The sequence below is a fragment of the Sesamum indicum genome, linkage group LG2 (genome assembly GCF_026168435.1).
Source record: "Sesamum indicum cultivar Baizhima isolate 11 linkage group LG2, ASM2616843v1, whole genome shotgun sequence".
Classification (NCBI taxonomy): domain Eukaryota; kingdom Viridiplantae; phylum Streptophyta; class Magnoliopsida; order Lamiales; family Pedaliaceae; genus Sesamum; species Sesamum indicum.
This window is the reverse complement of record NC_142658.1, coordinates 1,307,659-1,326,038: the sequence shown is the minus strand read 5'-3', so window position 1 is coordinate 1,326,038 and position 18,380 is coordinate 1,307,659. Positions and strand designations below refer to the sequence as shown.

Here is an 18,380-nt window from a genome sequence, read left to right as displayed (position 1 = left end):
ATATGGGCCTAGGACCATAACTAGCCCAACAAGAATATTAATTGAAACAGAGCAAGCGAAACGCAGAGCGCCAGTAAGCCAATTCAAAATCCTTCTCTCCTCTCTTTCTCACTCTCTCACACACACACACACAGCACAGTTCTTCAATGGACGTCTTCTCCCTGTAATCCTGGTTTGCAATGTTTCTGCAAATATTTATTGAAAATCGGAAATGCTTGAGTGCTTAATCGATGGAAGGGGAGCCTGACCTGCCGGCCCCAGCAGCGGAAGCGAAGTTCTTCAAGCCCAATCCGAGCCATCCGATCAACATCAACCCGGACTCCATTTATCTCAGCCGTTCGTTCAATACCACCTCCACCTGCACCTCGACTGCGTCGTCCTCATCGTCTTCCCCTCCGGACTTGGTCCGGCAGTTTCAAGCTGCCTTTAAGCGACATCGTCCCATTGGTATAATCTACTTCTTATTTTTTCTTCCTATTTTAGGTCAATTAGTTCAAGCGACCACTAGGGAATTGGGTTTTTATGTAGCGGTTAATCATTTTTATTTTTACTTTGTGTATGAGTACTTCACAATGTAAAAAACAAATTCCTAAATAGGGATATGATATGTTGTACCTTGTTCTAATATTATGTCACTCTGCTCTGGTAAGCTTCATACTTTGATTTTTTGTTTCTACAGTAGAAAAACCTCAAAGAAGAAAAGAAATTCATGGTGTGAACATCATAGTATATGCTTTTGTTGTAGTCCTTTACCTTGGAAACTAAAGATGCACGATTATTTTACTTTGTTCGTTACAGCAAACCTCATATATTGCGGATTCTGCATTCCTTTCCTGGTACTTACTTTAGTTATAGTTTCTTTATGGGCTGTGCCATGTTCCTTAGTTATTGTACCCTGGTCTTGGACCTGAAGCTTTTAATTTGAGACTTCAGACCTTACTTGATGTTATTTCTGACAGTAAATTATAGGGCCTTTTTTGTACTAGGAGTCAAGGACTTCCCATCTTCTTATTGTTCTTTCTTTTCTTGCTAATAGGACTGTTATCTTGTTGTAATAAACTTTGTATGGTTTCTTTCCTCATGGAAATTCAGGTATGATGCAGTTAAATGGCATTAAGCCAAGGAGAATGTTGGTTCCTCAACAAGAAACTTCAAAAGAATCAAATATGAAGCCTCATTCAGCAATTGATGCCAAGAAAAGCAAAGAGGATATTCAGCAGGGTCACAGGTTGATGGGCTCCATTCGTGAGTCCAAGACCACGGTCTCTATTACTGGAGACAATCAGGAGGATGCATCAATTACTCCACCTTCAGAATGGGGTACAACTGTAAATGCACATGAGGAAAATTTGCCGTGCAATAATCAGAGAGATCAACCTGGACTTTCTATCAGGTCTGGGGTCAATGATGCAGTTGCTTCATCAGGTGTTAAGCCTGAGAAGGTTCTGGCAGAAGTACGAAGGAAGGTTCATTTTTCCACCGAAAAGATTGCCAAATCTCACGGTAATTTGCATTTCTATCTCTCAACTGATACCTCAATCAGAAACGTTTGCATGTTAAGCATAAAAAACAACTTTGCAAATTAAATGTAATTTAGTGATCTGGAAGTTAGTTGAGTGGTAGAAACTAGGATGTTAGTAGTTGTTTTCTATTTATAGCAGATACTTCAAATTGTCTATGCAGGGGCCCATGATCGAATGGCCACTCGAACAGATGATTTGTTATCTCATATGGATTCACTTGCATTGACAGAAATGGAATGGGATGTGGGCAATCAAGTGGATATTTCAGCAGCTGCCAATCGAGATTGGCAGCATCATAATTTTCAAAGGATGGAAATAGATAGCAGGTCCGAGGGCGGAATTTCTTCTTTGTTGACCAGAAGAGCAATGGGTTTTCAGGATCAGCTCCACCAGTTTGGAAACTTCTTGCAGAATGATCTGAGTAATGCCATGACTCAATCACCAGTTGTTGGGTCTTCTTGTGTTACTTCAACACTTATAAACTCGACCGCTGCTCCTATGATTAGTTCAACTACCTATTGCTCGCGACCTCCAACAGATGTTGCTCATTTGGGCACAGAGCCTGCTGGAGAAGCTGAAGTGCAACTGGATATTGTGCAGCCATCACATGCATTATCCAAGCAAGGTGGTGGAGTGTTATCTCATCAGTTGGCTGCAACATCAGAAGCTATCAGCTCAATTGCTGCAACACCGATGGAAGTCAATAGATCTTCTGGCCCATCTAAGGAGCTGCAGAGTAGTTTGCCACAGGATCATAATACTGCTAAAGATTCTTCTCATGAAGGCAACAATTTAGTCAAAGGAAATGCTAATGATATAAAATCCCAACCTCCATCATCAAAGGTACCTCAATCAGATGTAAAGATGGAAAATTCCAAGTCGGAGAAACAAGAAAGAGGTGCTAGTGGTAAAGCAACATCAACATCTCGTAAAAAAGGTTATGACCCTGATTTGTTTTTCAAAGTTAATGGAAAGCTCTACCAAAGACTTGGCAAGATAGGTAGTGGTGGAAGTAGTGAGGTTCACAAAGTCATATCATCAGATTGCACGATTTATGCCTTGAAAAAGATAAAACTTAGAGGCCGTGACTATTCCACAGCATATGGATTCTGCCAAGAAATCGAATACTTAAACAGGCTGAGAGGGAAGAACAACATTATTCAGCTTATTGATTATGAGGTACATCTTTTAACAATGCTATAAATGCCACCTGTTGCATTTTAGCAAATTTTGTTGTGTATATCTGTCTCAATAAGTACTCAGGCTTTTTTTCTAAAGTTTCGTCCCACCTTGGTAGCCCATGGATGAATAGTTCGAAACAATATCAATTGTTCCAATTGTCATCTCGACTTGTTATTGGCCATTCAGGTTTTCTGCATGTAATTCAAAACTAACAAGACTAATAGTTAACAAAATTTTGCATGTCAGAAGGCAAGCTTGATTCTTAGCTAGTTGCACATGATCCTTTTCCACTTAACCAGTTGATTTGTATGATCCCTTTATCCAAGAACATATGCTTCTGTAGAAAAGAATATGCTTAAAATTTTAATTTTATCAGCTTCTCATGTTATGCCATCACTCACAAGTTCAAATAGATATTTCAATATATTAAACATAACCTTTCCTTGTAGCCATTAATATCATACAGGGTGGCTGGTGTTATTAGCTTTAAGAACTTTTTTAGTTGACTTGTCTGTACTGAAGAGTTGATGGGTGCATTTCCTAACATGCATGACCAAACATCCTTCCTTTATTCACTCAAATTACTTGGAAGAAGCGCATCATCTTGCTTCAGTTTCCCAAACTAGTTTCATCCTGTAATGGTGACAGTTACGAAACTGTAAATTGGTTATGTGCTTTGTTTAACAATACTTGATTGTGTGTTTCCCAGAATCACTATATGGTGGATATAGTAATTCTGAAGATGCTAAGTCAGTAGGTGTGTCGGGAAACTGATCTGAGAAACATGAGAAGCTATTATCAAGAGACTCTATTTCTAAACTGGAAATGGGGAGTGGACAGCAATGAAGCTGTTGCCAAAGTTGGCTATTTTCCTCGATTGCTTTGGCTTTTAAAGCAAAAACTTCTCCTTGTATGAGTTTATGCCTTTTTTGAAATCAATTGGCAACTAAAATCTAATTTCATGATCAGACGGACTGACCCTCAGTTGGTTTAAATGTGGATAGGTGACAGATAAGACTTTACTTCAGGAAGTGATGAATGGTACCATGAGTATTAAGGATGGCAGGGTCAAGGATGATGCATGTATATACATGGTACTTGAATATGGAGAAATCGATTTAGCCCACATGCTGGCTCAGAAATGGAAGGAACTGGATCGTTCTAATGCAACCATAGATGAGAGCTGGCTCCGATTTTATTGGCAGGTTCTTCACAAAATCCATCTCTCTGTTTTCTTTATTACCCCTCTAATTGCTCAAGAAATTGGTCATTGCCAAATGATAAGGCAAGATGACTGATTCTTTTATTTCTCTTAGAGAAAATTGGAGTTACTTCTGTCATCATTTGCTTGTCTAACTTCTCGCTTGCAAAACATGCTGCAGCAAATACTTCTCGCAGTAAACACCATTCATGAGGAACGTATTGTGCACTCTGATCTGAAGCCAGCTAATTTTCTTTTGGTGAGAGGTTCACTAAAACTAATTGATTTTGGAATCGCCAAGGCTATAATGAGTGACACAACAAACATTCAGCGGGACTCACAGGTTCTTTCATATCTCCATTATGTTTAAATTTGCTAATAGTTACTCAATTGATGATAGTTGCTTCATAAGAGTTCTTTACCTCGCCGGCTAGATTATTACATGATCTTCATGTCATTTATATGCTAACATCGCACAATAATTGCAGGTTGGAACACTAAGTTACATGTCTCCTGAAGCATTCATGTGCAATGAGACCGATGCTAATGGGAACATGATAAAATGTGGTCGTCCATCTGATATCTGGTCTCTCGGTTGCATACTTTACCAAATGGTTTATGGGCGAACTCCCTTTTCAGAGTATAAAACTTTCTGGGCCAAATTCAAAGTCATAACAGATCCTAACCATGAGATTATATATGAAACCGTGTCCAACCCCTGGCTTTTGGATCTTATGAAGAAATGCCTTGCTTGGGACCGGAATGAAAGATGGAGGATTCCTCAACTTCTCCAACATCCTTTTCTTGTTCCTCCAGTTCCACCTGAATTGCCTACTGCAACTGATCAAATCTGTACATTGTTTCAACTAATTGCTGAATCAAGTGCAGAAGATCAGAAGGTGTTGAATCAAGTGCAGAAGATCAGATCAGTGGTACAATCTGAGTCATCTATCTCAAGAGATCAATTGCGCAAATTTCTCTATCAAGTTTCAACTGTTTGTTTTCAGCTCCAGGAACAATTAGCGAGCTTATGAAGAGACAAAAACATTGATTGTTAAACAGAAAAGATTTGGAGGTGTTCATTCACCGAATCTCTATCATTGTATTTTGTGATTTTGTGTGGAAATACATTGACCTCTATTATATTATACATAGAATTTTTGTGATGAATTCAAATGATGCTACACTGTATTTATCATTCGTTTCCAGGTAAAACTTAGCAGTTGGGTTCAATCTTCATCCTGAGAATGAAGCATGTAAGAAGCCTCCGCACGAGCTTCCTCCAACTTACTCAGAAGTTCCAACATGAATGGTGTCAGTGTTCCATGAGTGATTCGCAGTATGTCCAAAGCTTTGGTTAGAGACCTAACTGCTGCTTCTGTCTCTCCGAGCAACCTGTAAAATTGAGTATGTTCAGCTCTGCTTAAGTTTCAATGAATGATGAATGAACCGGATATTAGCTAGAGGGCATTAAATAAATCTAGGAGATAGGAATGTTTCTTGCACATTTGAGAGATTGATCACTTCAATTTACGAGTTTTGCTCAACTGTTTCTGAACCCAATAAATGTTGTAGCAAATATTACTAGAGGGTAATTTAAGTAGATTGCTGATCATGACTCCATCCTATAAAATGAATAGTAGAGAAAAGCTCAATCACATAAAAAAAATAATAAGAGTATTGGTAATTTTTCAAACAATGAGGGGGTATTCGTAATTATGCCAAAGCTCATGGAGGCTGTTGTAGTTTACCCAAATAATACAAATGCGGGAAGCAGAGGGAAGGACAAGTTAATTCTTACCATTCAAGTTTTCCACTCATATAATACTGCAGTCCAAGCAAAGGATGGCATCTTGGATACACTCCTGTGTGTAAGTAGAGGCATAAAATGTAAATCAAGAGGGGGAAGCAAAATTGGTGCCTATGTAATAGAAACTAGAAAACGTAAACTTTGAAACCATCGACAACTATCATTTGTGTTCATCTTGAATTAGTAATCCACAGCCGAAATTCAGTTTGTTGCATTCTCAATATGCAGTACAACACACATGCATATTTATCTGGATGGAGCTGGTAACTAGAAGTTTCATCATATTTGTTATTGTAGAAGCATGAAATAAATGAATACATACTTTCGTAAACCGGAATTGTCAATCGGCAATACAAAAGTGCTTCTTTCCACTCCTGCAGCTCCATGAATATCTAAAGAAATAAGGTTTCATCAGAAAGACCTAATACAATGAAATGAGTAGCAAACTTTGGGGAATGAATCACAAACATGATTTGTTTCAAACATGACTTTGGAATAAATATAACTGTCTGAACAAGTAATCAAGCCAAGTTGTAGCTATAAATTAAGAGTTTATTATAAGCATAAATCTCAAATTCGATACATACCTTGAGAAGAGTCTCTCTAGTCCTCATAAGATTGATTGAAAATGGATGGTACAGCTTCATTTGTAATTCCTCAACCATCTTATAAGCCACACTGGCCTCTGCTTTATCTGAACCTTTCTTAAGGACAAAAACATGTCACTTTGACGCACAACTGGATACTTTCCTTCTCATCCCTTTAGTTTGACTTTTCCATTGTACAAGCATTTTGTCAAATTTGGTATGATTATCAATGTTTTTATCAGAGTTGTACAAAAAATTGTAAGTCGAAAAGTTCAAAGGATACGGCCAGAGGAAAATGATGTGGAAGCTTTCTCTGAAATTAGTTTCACTTCATTAGTTATGTTCTTTATTTCTTCTTTGTCCCTAAGAAGTCCACACTGCTGGCATATAAATCCTTTATTATCTGATGTAAGGGAAAGTGATGACATCATAGCAGTAAATAAACTCAAAAATCAAGGAAACAATGAAGACATCCTTAACTAACAGAAGGTCTACCAGAGTCGCGAAGGAGAAATCCATTGCATTTGCTATCCTTGCACCTATAACCTTCCAGAGTAGCACTTTCTTGAATGTCATCAGATTGTCCCTTAAACACCAAACTCATCAAGTTCAGAAGACCAGAAAGAGAGGGTGCATCCTCAGATATGTAAGGTGAATATCACCAAGAACCGCGTAAAAGTATCAGAAGTACCAATTTCATGCAGCGAGGACAGGTGCAAGTGAAGAAATACTGTTCTTTGAGAGCTTTTTGCCGAGTTATAGTGCTTCCAGCTATTTCTACATAACTAATCAACACCTTCAGAAGCCAATGACAACGACATGTTAGAAATTCCCATTAAATCAGAAGAATCATAGATTAAAATACAACACCTCAGGAATTGTGGAACATTTGCATATCAAAGATAATTACCTCGGTACCTTTTGGAATATGCTGCATGGCTCGTACCACAGCCAACCTTCCCTCAAACACTAGAACAGAGTTGGGTAAACAGCTAAAATCCCAAATACTAGTTAGAATCAGTAATTTGGCAAGGCAGAATATAATAATAATTTATGAGTCACCTGTGATTTATGATTGAAATAACAGGGTACAGCCCTGTTCCAAGGGGCCTCAGTTCACTGTCACAAATAGTATGTGCATTGCATGCTAGCTGCATGTTGAAAATATAAACAGCCAGAAAAAAAAAATATAGTTAATAGATATCCACTTAGAGGAATAGCTTCAGAAAGCTGTCATTAGATTGAATAAGTTAACATTAGCAACAACAAATGTACAGAGCCCATCCTAAAAGGTTAGCATTGTGCTTAGCTACTGCAGAAAAAGATGCACACACACAAACACAGAGTGAGATGCAGGGACATTACTTCGAAGTTCCAGCAATATTCTGTTCCATTTCCTCCAGAACAGATGAGAACGACAAATTTCCTACTTGCAACCAGAGTTAAAAGCAAAAGTAGTAGAAAAATGCTTTCTTAATGCTTCCAACACTAGTACTCACTGATAACACACACATTCTCACTCGTATTGAAACTAATTAAGAACAAACGCATAGCTTACAGGTAAGCCACACCATTCCATACAGTAATTTGAGTGAGAAGTGGGATATATAGATTAATCTCTAAAATGAAAAGGATCTCTGATTATGCACAAACTATGGCTGAAAGAAGTAATTTCATCATCAACTCAGTGAGATACCTTGGAAAAACTTTCTGCAATCTCTTTGATATTGACTTCAGAATCAGGCCACTGGAGTATCAAATTGACAAGGTTAGCCATCTGGGCATACAATACCAGTTGTTTCTCATCAACCTCAGACATGTCTATTTATGGTTAAGAATACAAGAGTTACGAATGCTTAATCATAATACTGAAAACATAAAGTGGAAAGTAAACAGTACATTTGGATACGAGAAACCAAGGGCTCCACATGCTTGTAGTTGTCCATGACAGTAGTCGGGAAAATCTAGCAGCAAAAACATCATTGTCAATAGGCTGATTGTAACGAGACTGGTGAAGATGGTAAAAGGGGTGCCAGGTTCTTGCTACACGTATTAGCTTTAGATTCACATTAGTCAAAGACCTCACATAAAGATCAGATTATTAGAAACTCACAAAGAGAGATCTCCATGCTACTTGATAAAAATATAACAAGCAAAAGCAGAGCAAATAGCACCTCTTCAGCCTGAAAGATTAAGGCTAGTAGTAGGGACGGAATCCACTTACATTTTTTCCTTTTCCACAAACAATACTATTGTATCACTTGCTGATTTAAAATTTGAATTTAATATGTAACTTGGTAATTGTCTCTATACAACCAAACATGACAATCAGTAAACTCAAATGCAACAGGCAGAATCTCAATGCACTTACTCACCTTCTCATTTTCTAGCTTTCGCCGTATATAAAGTCTCACCATCAAACGTATAGACGGCGTGAGTGACTTCAACCTGTCCTTATCGATTTTCGACAATGCTCGACACTCCACACTATGCAACTTCCAATCTGACTTCTGAAACCATTCACGATAATCTCCACTTACCCAAAAACACCAATAAACAACCAAAATGATACTAGAAAAATTCATCATTCCATTGCAACTTTAGTTTAAGACAATGAATATTCCTCTTAACTGATTTTATCATCATCTGTACTTGCTTTTTTACCTGGCATTTGCTGCTACAATACCAAACAACATGGCAAGCAGAGCATTTCTTGAGGTTCCTTGATGAAAAGCACCACTCACACTTGGATTGAGGGGATTCTTTGTTCTTATTTGGAACACACACGTATGGATTCTCACTTATAATAACTTCACCTGCAACATAAGACAGTCAAAATCTTGAACAAAAAAGTTGCTGAAAAATTCATAAATTCTTGAAAAGAACAGCATGATTTTCTCCAAAAAGACCTGGGAAGAAAGCACGGGTGGTGAAAAGACAGCGACCCTTTTCTGGGAGCGTCGAGATTGTTAGACTTTTATCATTCAGTGCCTTCTGCAGTTCATCCATTGAAGCCCAAACTCGAATATGCGAATGAGTTGGCCGAAAGCAAGAATCCGGTCCTAGGAGTCTCTCCTACCGGCAGAACACGCAGCTATTTAGTACGAAAATTACAATTTGGTCCCATTAATTTATCATGAACGCGAATTTAGCACTTTCTAGAATTATTCTTTACAAATTTAGTCCTCAAATTGTCATTATTTCAAGAGAAACCTCAATCTAATTTATATAGAGAAATTTATTACATAGAAATATTCAACAATTTTAATTTATATACTTAGAATTTGAGTTAAGTGCTTAGCAAAGATTTTGTTTTTGATTTTATACAAAGCAATCGAGCAATATATCTCAAGAAATATATGAATTTTAATAAATTTAAATGTATTGATATAATAAAAAAATATAAAATATAAAATTAATATGCACACATCTTGTGGAATTTGGATTGATGGATTCAATATTTATTAAAAATAAAAAAAAATTAACAATTCTTGAGATTTTGTGAAAATTTGATGGTGTTAAACCCAAAAAGCGACTTTCCAAATTCAGCAATTATTTTTTATTTAATTTTATTAATAAAAGCAGAGAAATTGGTTTCTCCGTCCCCTCCACAGTCCACTCCCACTCTCATGCTATATCTCACTAGCTCCCCTCGCTTTCTCTCTCTTTCCCTCCCATTTCTCTCTCTTCAAAAACTCAACTACATAGCCAAGAATCCCTCCCTGACAGCAGGTAAACTAGATGAAGTTTCGATCTTTGTTAGCATTTCTGCAGATTTTATGCGTATATGATATGGAAAGCTGATTGTTGTTTTGTTACTTTCTTTTTCTGGTGCAGAAATGGAGCCACGATCATCTACAACCCTCGTGCTGTGCGGGAAAACCACTGCAGAGAACGAATTAGCGTGGCGTTTAAAGACTAAGAACACGTTAAAACTTCCCGATGATTCTCCGCTTGATGTCGCCTTGTATTCGGAGATTGAAAATCGAGGGAGCATTGGTGATGGCGATGTTTTCGGGATAAATTCGTACATGAGTTTTCTCTCTACTTCTCGTTTCGGAAAGCTGCTAATTTACTCTCCCAAATTAGCCTCTACGCATGATGTTGTTTCCAAGTAAGCTGTTTTTTGTTTTTTTCCCTTACTATTTCTGTGTGCTACCTGTTTGATTGAAGCTGTATGAATAGTGTTCGGAAGTGTTGATATTATTTGACTTCTATTTATGTTGTGATGTCTTCCTTGACATATCCTCGCAGAAATTTCGATGAGTTGCCTGTTGGTGCTGTATGTGTTGCTGACGTGCAATTCAAAGGCAGAGGTGTTAATCTGTCTTCATGATGGATATTGGGACATCAATTATATCTTTTCATATTTTTGTTTTATTTTTCTTTGGGCTGGGTGAAGGTCGGTCAAAGAACTTGTGGGAGTCGCCAAAAGGATGCCTTCTGTTCTCATTCACGCTACAGATGGAGGATGGGCGAGTTGTGCCACTTGTGCAGTATGTTGTTAGTCTTGCTATGACTGAGGCTATTAATGATGTTTGTCGAGAAAATGTAAGTGCTTGTAGTCAGGTTGCTTGTTCTGTTTATAGAATGAATGTAAAAGGAACTTCTTGAGATGAGTGGTGAAATATTTGAAGTCATTTTCATGATGGAAATATTTAGCAGTTAACAGTTGGTAAGATTAGGATGGTGGGATAACAACCAAGCTCCTCTTCCACACCTAGTATGGAACCTTGATAGATTTTCTCTGGTGCTGAAGTTGATAGCTACATCGGGGATAAACACCTTGAAAATCATACTTAGCTTTCTGTGTAGGACTGGGCACAACCTCTATAATACAAACTAAGAAGACTATTATGAATTTGATTATGAATGGATCAAGAGCGAAACTATTTCAATATACATTTGAATCACTCTTTGGTGATTTCCATTAATGAATAAAATGATTGGATTAGTTTCAGGTAGTCTAATACTTTTTTTTTAATGCAAAATTAAATGGTGAAAAAGTGCCTTCAGGTTTTAGTTTCATAACCTTGTGCTTACTGTGAGCATCAGCTCTTGGTATTGCAGGCAAGTTTGCTTGCTTTCTTTGCTCATGGAAGTCCTTGAAAGCACTTTCAGATTTTTCTTGCTTCTTCTGCCTAAAAACCGCTGGATTCATGTTTTAACTTATATTTAGAAGGGTTGTTATAGAGGTCATACTTAGGATGCTCTTGTGGACTTCATTTTAATGTTGTTTGTCTGTCAATGACTATTTTATTATTTAACTTTTTTATCTAGTCCAAGCGACAGGACGCTAGTCATAGTTAAAAATATTCCATTCACTTGATTTCAGGAAAATAAATTATATATTGGCCTTTAACACTCTCCAGGAATTGTCAAAAAATGACATTCTGTCTGGAAGGCAGAGCAGGGCCTTATGCTACTGTGCATTCAGTTAAAGGGCCAGGCATTGTGTATTCAATTGAAAGGGGCAGGTACAGGTTGCCTGTGGACCTTTTCTACTGCTTAGGAGCAGCTGCAAAAATCAACTGCTTAATGTGCAAATGATTTAATGTTCCCATGTTATGAGTGTGTGCTTACTTTAGATTGTGCAGCTATATTCATGCTTAATCTTGATTGTTCAGACTTCTATTTTAATATCTGTATTCTGGTACCATTTCAGGGCATAGCACCTCTTGATGTTAGAATAAAGTGGCCAAATGATCTGTATCTAGATGGTCTTAAAGTGGGAGGCATTTTGTGCACATCAACGTATAAGTCTAAGAAGTTTAATGTCAGTGCTGGTAAATGCTCTTTCTTTTTGATGATACCCAATTGTAAACAAACAACCTCCTCCTTACATCTCGAATAACTGAAAAGAATTTCCCTTTTTATTTCAGTCCTTCCTCACTCTAGAGACTGTTTGTCTGATTATGTTACATATCCCGTATGTCATCACCCAATTCTCAAAAATACAAGAGTTACATTGAGATTTTCTTGTTATTATTATGTAGGAATTGGGTTGAATGTAAGCAATGAGAAACCAACGACATGCTTGAACACTGTTCTGCAAAGGTTGGGCTGTGTTACTCACCAATTACAACGTGGAGATATCATGGCAGCTTTCTTCAATAAATTTGAAAGCTTTTATGATATTTTCATTAATCAAGGTGATTGTTATTCCCTTTCATCGCATGACCGTCTACTTTGTGAACTTTATTTTCTTTAAACTGGTTTACTTAAAGCTGATAAGCACTTCATGTTCCCCATTCACCAAATGAATATTGGAGTTGGTTTCCACTTAATTAGATAGTTTTTCTCAGATGCACTTCCAGTTTTCTAACTTAAACATCACTTACTATAACAAAGGAGGTCAGGGTCTGGATAATGGCGTAAATTCTTTATTCATACAATATTTCTCCAAAGGGCTTTCAGTCTAATAAAAAGGCAAAGAGGAACCCATAAACATGTTCTCTTGGCATTGAATGAGCAAGTCTATCTCCATCCCATCTTAGCATGCACTTAAAATTCACTTTGTTTTCCAACAACTTGTCTCCTCAAGACAATTATGCATAATAGATTATAGCTAAATGGTATACCTTTTGAACTACGTGACTCGTGGATTGCATTTTTATTTGGTTTTACATGTTTGCATCAGACCATATTTACAAATTTTCATTTTTTTTGTAAAACATTATAGACACATACTCCTCTTTAGACACTCAATAGCACGCTTTATGGAGTTTTTGGTGAAGTATGAACATGTTGATTGGCTAAACTTCTACTTCTTGATGGCACTGAAAGGTAATCATTTACTTTTATCAAGCAGGCTTTCAGGCACTGGAAGAGCTGTACTGCAAGACATGGTTGCACAGGTGAGATATTAAGTCCCTGGTACAACCTGTGATTGATGGTGTGAGGCATGTGTCCTGTTGAGTGATGTAGGTGTCTTTGAAACATATGAGCATGTTTAAAACAAATGTGGAAGGGGATAATGCCACTTCGTCTTGCTTTTGATTTGCAACTTGCATGCAGTGGGCAGCGGATTATCTTACAGGAAAAGAACGAGTTTGAGGACCAAATTTCAGAAAATGTGGTGACCATTCAGGTGAATTTATGGATTACGTAGCCTTGAAATTATTGTTTTACATCTCTTTGGATACTCTCTTTTATTCTCCATAGGGTCCTCACTGCATATGTTGTCTCACTGTTAAAGATGCGCTCTACGTGAAAGAAGATCACGTAAATGTTAGTTAAAAATTCCGTAGAATGCAGCACAAGAATGCTTTTGAAGCTCCTCCAAAACTCTAATCCATTGAACTGCTATTTGTTTAAAGAAAGCAGTAGGTAAGGCCTGTTTGTCGGGTTAAATATGGTACAATTAGGCTTGGTTTTAAAATAAATTGCACAGTTTCATTAGACTATTTCCGCAGTTCTGGAACAATTAGCACTTGAACAAAATTAGTATGAGAATAGTTATCAGAAAAAACCAATGCACAAAAAGTGAGTCCAGTAACGCATCTGGACCATGCATTGAATTGTCTTCACCGGGAAGCCAATTCATTGTTGCTGTTTTCTGATGGAAGATCATGCCTCAAAGATTTTAGGGAAGTTTTCATACTTGCAGTCATTAACTCAGGACATTTTCTGATGACGTCTTTTTTGCATAAGAGGGATTGAAAACATGAAATCATTCTTTAGTGCACTGAGTTAACATAAATATCTCAGCAGAGGGAAACTAGTTGAATTTACCACCTGTGTTTCTTGCAAGTATTATTTCTACACAAATGTATGCAAATATGGTCTAAAATCATATTGAAGAATCAAGGGTATAATTTTTTTTGGGGCTTGCAAACGAATTTGTTCTTTTGGTGCCTTTTCGAGCTTTTACAATTTAATCTGCTTCTGTATATTCTAAAAAATAAAAACATGAAATTAAAATTAGTTAAGGGACCATGAAATAGCATTGCTTGTGTTTGTTATTACCCCATTCGTATTTGTGCTGAAAGCAACCTACATTTTGCATTCAGGGTTTAACTACTTCTGGGTATTTATTGGCTGTTACTGATGATGGTCAGACATGTGAGCTCCATCCCGATGGAAACAGGTACTTATCTTCCTAAATCAAAGATCAGAGCATGTGTTTTTAGTCCCAGATCTCACTTAATTCTTCAAGCTTAAAGCAATTGAGTAATCCAACTGATAGGATTGTATAGACCAGTAGTACTGTGTTCGACAGTGATAGGAATCTAACATCACAGAACAGGCCAAATGAACTAAAAACATTGTCTGTCTTCATGAAATAACCTGTGGTTCTTGATGTGGCAACTAGCAGAATGAGGGTTTCCATTTGGCAGTCAAACATTGGCAGTCCTTTTGGCACTTCATCTCCATTTCTTTGAATGAGGGTTTCCATTTTAGAGATGCAATCAATTTCTCCAGTGGGTCATATAGGAAGTATCAGGCCTATGATTTTCCGACTATTCTCGCCTTGTACCTGGTACACTAAGACAATACTAGACTGTGGCTTGTTTTTCTGGATTTATTAGAAGCTTATTAGCTCCTCATGAAACATGAGCATGCATCTTCAATTTTCCAGACAATTCTTAAAGTTAAGTGTTGAAATATGTCTGTAGGAACAACAAAAGGTTACGTATATCTCATCTTTCATTTGTCTTCCCAGAGAACACATTGGACACATATTGGCTCTTCCAACCTATATTCTTTGCATATTTTCAGTTGCCCTTTTTTACATATGATACTTGAAATGGCTTGATAAAAAGAATTTGATCCACCCCTTCATGTCCTTTTTGTGTTTGTAAATTGTGGGCGACAGAATGGGGGGGCCCATGTAAATGGCTTGGATTTGAGAAGGTTTGACGGATTATGGGACGGCCCACTGGTTAATAATTGTCCCGTCATTAGTAACATTTATGTCCCATATGATTTGTCATTCACTGTTGTATGCATTTATGTCCAACATTTTACTCATTCTTATATTCATCTGAAAGTATTATTGATCCGACTTTTACTCCCATGTGGCTACAGTTTCGATTTCTTTAAAGGACTTGTCAGAAGAAAACTGGCCTAAAGAAGTTTCGATGGCAACGTGAGCTCATAAAAAGGAAATAGCATCATCTTCAGCATGTGAGTTTGTGAGAATGTCTTTTCTTCCCTTGCTTTAATCCCTCCCCCCCCCCCTTCTTTTTAATGACATCATCAATAATGTGGTCAAACTTAATCACTTTACTCTTGTCTAATACAATTAAGTCGGTTGGTTGGTTCAACTTTTTGAACATAAGGACAAAAGTAGATACATGATTAGGATGTGAGGACATGTTTATTCCTTAGTTAGTGTACTCACATTTGCAGGTCTACCAAACTCCTGATGACATGGTGGTGGTGTTATTACATGAAGCTTAATAGTTGTCATTTGGAGTTGAATAGGAATTTTCGCCGTTTTGTTATGTGGTTAAAACTGATAATACTCTTAATAGCTGTTTTATAAAAATTCAACTATCATACTGTTAATACTTTCTTCATGGATTTATCTCTTGGATCGAGCTTTATGTAATGAGCATGGATTTGGGAAATTATCGGTACTTGCTTGTTTACTGGGGTTGTAATTGTTAAACATTCATGACTTGGACAATACAGATAGAGATCGACAAGATCTAGATCTGCATGATTTCTTATGAGGTGGTCTTAGTTATATTGAAGACAGAAAACCTTTTATCTGGAATAGGTAGTTTAGGTGATAGGCTAGTGGTGTCTGGCAATCAGACAATGTAAGTGTCCTATGAATTTGGTCTCTCTCAGGGACCAGAAAAACCCCCTGTGTTGTCACGGCTCATGTCACAGGTCCCTGAAACAAATTTGCAGGAATTTGTTGTTTAGGGTTTGTCTGTCTCCAAAATGCTAAGGTAAGTGAATCTGAAAAGGGTTTTCTAGAGGAAAAAGAAGAGAGAGAGAGAGAGTTGTGATTGGTCATCCAAGACCAAACATATAATGTAAGTTTTTCCATGCAACAATTTGCGTCTTTATTAAAATGACAGCGCTGAATCCGCCACAAGATCATGTAATTTGTTGCTCTCTTAAAATACTTTAAGAAAAAATTAAACATGGATGCTGGGTTATGGAAGGGGCATAACATGCAATAATATGTGTAATGTGTCGGGTATGGAATGTTGCTGGATTTGTCCCAGCACTACACATTATTTCCCAGAAATTGGTAAACTGCAGTTATAGGCCTTTTCACCTGAACTCAATGTCTGAATCTGAATCTGAGTCTGCGATTGTAATAAAATATTCTTCAAATGCCAGGCATTAATTGGCAGAACAGTCGTGCCACAATCTCTGACTTGCATCATATGTTTATAGTCAAAGATCCCATCTGTCCTATGGATAAGCGTCCGGAATGGTGAGAGTGAACAACGTGCATGCGTGACTGACTATATCAATGGAGGAGCAAAGTCGCGTGTTGATAAGAACTGGATTGATTTATTTATCAAGAAAAAAGTAGAATTGGATGGGATCCAAAGTAGAAAAATATAGTCGTGCTGCTTTTTCTTTTTTTGTTTTTTTATCTTTGATTGGTGATACAAAGACACTAGTCTCGGCTTGCAGATGAAAACAGGATTTGTTTTAGATATGTATCTCTTATCAATTAGTCAATCACTCACATGGCCACCACACTTTTGTGGACCGATTCATCTGTTATTCTCAACATTGTTTTATTTTCAACCTTTGATATAATTCTCACATTTTCTCTTTCTTTTTATGTACTTTATTCAAAATCTTGTGTCGGTACGTATATGATCACCTGAGTTCGGAATTGAGTTTCTTTCGTTGGAGGTCGTCCATGAACATAGTCGTCGTCTACACTATTCTCGTATCCCGCGAGCACCATCAAAATTAGAGATATATTGAGTAGTCTCCAACGTCTAAGGTTATTATTACAATTCTTGAATGGTGTTCTTTTGTTTTTTTTAAATAATTAGGTTATTTATTATGTGGTACAAGCACAAGGGCAATTCTAGGACGAGCTTCTTCTCATTCAACCTCAATTTATGCTCTATAGCACCATGTGAAAACCAAACAAAAGGTAAAACAAAAGCGTGATAAAGCAGGGGAATTTCTTTAGGGTACAAAAAACACAGACATCACCCAACACTAGTAACAGTCGCCTCGTACTGAATACGGCGTGATATCCACGTCCTCTCATTCCGCTCATTCCGTCCAACAATGAGAAATACACAAATAAATACAATAAGAGAGAGAGAGAGAGAGAGATGCCCACCACCAACAGCCCCCCTCTCCGCCGTGTCGTGGTGTCGACTGCCGACAGAAAGAGTACTAAACTGCCAGTGTCTGTCTCCCTACCACCTCCCCTTTTACCAAGTTGCATAGTAATATAATAATCAGATCGGATTTCAATTTGAATTACTATTCCGTAATGATAATTTTATTATATTGATGATATTTAAACTCATAATTTTTTAAATTTTTAAAAATGCTCGATTTTTGACATACAATAAGTCGATAGCACAAAGTCCTTTTGGTCAAAATAAAATGTGTGCCTATTAAATTCACATATGCCTAACATATTATTGCCTTCAATTCCACACGGCATTTCTAATTTAATATTAATAGTTGGAACCTCATACTCCAATTATTCCCTCTCTCTTTACAGCTTGTTGGAATTTCATCTCTCCATTCTCCACCAACCATTTCATCTATTTCAACTCCTATTATTAATCAGTTTGAGTTCATGTATTCAGCTCTCACAATATATACAACTATTTATTTTATTTTATGTGAATTTTTATTATTATTTGTAGTCCTAATAATAAATTATCGAATATTGATATCTGACTCAATTTATTGAAATACTGATATAATTATTGTTTAAAAAGAAAAAATAAATGGTTGAGGTGTAAATTTTCAATGAGCAAATACAAGAATGAATTATTGTTATAATATTTTAACCAATAAAATTGCTTCCGCACAACCAATTATTCGAGAAATATTTTTTCACATTATCTGATGTAAATATGTATTTTTTTTTAATTATTGTGGGAATATTCTCCATAATA

General features: G+C 36.9%; 3 protein-coding genes across 7 annotated transcripts; 2 read left to right on the top strand and 1 right to left on the bottom strand.

Annotated features, from left to right (window-relative positions):
• Positions 1 to 58: 58 nt before the first annotated feature.
• PPK1 (putative protein kinase 1) lies at positions 59 to 5,082 on the top strand. The gene is made up of 6 exons (XM_011099425.3): positions 59 to 447; positions 1,093 to 1,503; positions 1,684 to 2,702; positions 3,710 to 3,910; positions 4,088 to 4,249; positions 4,395 to 5,082. Exons 1-6 carry the CDS (start codon positions 231 to 233, stop codon positions 4,938 to 4,940), a joined length of 2,556 nt encoding a protein of 851 aa, XP_011097727.3. The 5' UTR covers positions 59 to 230; the 3' UTR covers positions 4,941 to 5,082.
• On the bottom strand, positions 4,958 to 9,419 carry SDG37 (SET domain group 37). 2 transcript variants are annotated; one of them, XM_011099412.3, is made up of 14 exons: positions 9,213 to 9,417; positions 8,968 to 9,119; positions 8,679 to 8,813; positions 8,213 to 8,267; positions 8,000 to 8,124; positions 7,366 to 7,454; positions 7,214 to 7,295; positions 6,995 to 7,099; positions 6,799 to 6,889; positions 6,587 to 6,706; positions 6,304 to 6,410; positions 6,039 to 6,108; positions 5,708 to 5,771; positions 4,958 to 5,301 (listed from the first exon to the last, which is right to left on the bottom strand). In XM_011099412.3, the coding sequence occupies exons 1-14, from the start codon at positions 9,310 to 9,312 to the stop codon at positions 5,136 to 5,138; spliced, it is 1,461 nt and encodes a 486-aa protein (XP_011097714.1). In that variant the 5' UTR covers positions 9,313 to 9,417; the 3' UTR covers positions 4,958 to 5,135. The 2 variants fall into 2 exon arrangements, with proteins under 2 accessions (XP_011097714.1, XP_020547415.1); XM_020691756.2 differs by lacking the exon at positions 6,587 to 6,706 and having other exon boundaries at positions 6,304 to 6,416; positions 9,213 to 9,419.
• A 487-nt stretch (positions 9,420 to 9,906) lies between these two features.
• On the top strand, positions 9,907 to 17,059 carry LOC105176554 (biotin--protein ligase 2). Of its 4 annotated transcripts, none has more exons than XR_016064126.1 (11): positions 9,907 to 10,035; positions 10,141 to 10,417; positions 10,558 to 10,619; positions 10,706 to 10,854; positions 11,969 to 12,089; positions 12,300 to 12,455; positions 13,115 to 13,160; positions 13,321 to 13,393; positions 14,316 to 14,392; positions 15,334 to 15,432; positions 16,666 to 17,059. XR_016064126.1 is itself a non-coding variant. In XM_088877959.1 (10 exons), exons 1-10 carry the CDS (start codon positions 9,933 to 9,935, stop codon positions 15,374 to 15,376), a joined length of 1,107 nt encoding a protein of 368 aa, XP_088734085.1. In that variant the 5' UTR covers positions 9,907 to 9,932; the 3' UTR covers positions 15,377 to 15,572. The 4 variants fall into 4 exon arrangements, 1 of the variants encoding a protein (XP_088734085.1); XR_016064125.1 differs by having other exon boundaries at positions 16,609 to 17,059; XR_016064124.1 differs by lacking the exon at positions 16,666 to 17,059 and adding an exon at positions 15,658 to 15,887.
• The last annotated feature ends 1,321 nt before the right edge of the window (positions 17,060 to 18,380 follow it).

Bases quoted from the DNA above. Each gene is read 5' to 3' on its own strand.
- LOC105176554 (XM_088877959.1), top strand. From the start codon at position 9,933: ATGCTATATCTCACTAGCTCCCCTCGCTTTCTCTCTCTTTCCCTCCCA. The intron at 10,036-10,140 runs GTAAACTAGATG...TTTCTGGTGCAG, and splicing joins GAATCCCTCCCTGACAGCAG to AAATGGAGCCACGATCATCT. The intron at 12,456-13,114 runs GTGATTGTTATT...TTTATCAAGCAG, and splicing joins TGATATTTTCATTAATCAAG to GCTTTCAGGCACTGGAAGAG.
- PPK1 (XM_011099425.3), top strand. From the start codon at position 231: ATGGAAGGGGAGCCTGACCTGCCGGCCCCAGCAGCGGAAGCGAAGTTC. The intron at 1,504-1,683 runs GTAATTTGCATT...TTGTCTATGCAG, and splicing joins AAAGATTGCCAAATCTCACG to GGGCCCATGATCGAATGGCC. The intron at 2,703-3,709 runs GTACATCTTTTA...AAATGTGGATAG, and splicing joins TTCAGCTTATTGATTATGAG to GTGACAGATAAGACTTTACT.
- SDG37 (XM_011099412.3), bottom strand. From the start codon at position 9,312: ATGGATGAACTGCAGAAGGCACTGAATGATAAAAGTCTAACAATCTCG. The intron at 9,120-9,212 runs GTCTTTTTGGAG...CTTATGTTGCAG, and splicing joins CACCCGTGCTTTCTTCCCAG to GTGAAGTTATTATAAGTGAG. The intron at 7,296-7,365 runs GTGACTCATAAA...TTGGGATTTTAG, and splicing joins ATTTCAATCATAAATCACAG to CTGTTTACCCAACTCTGTTC.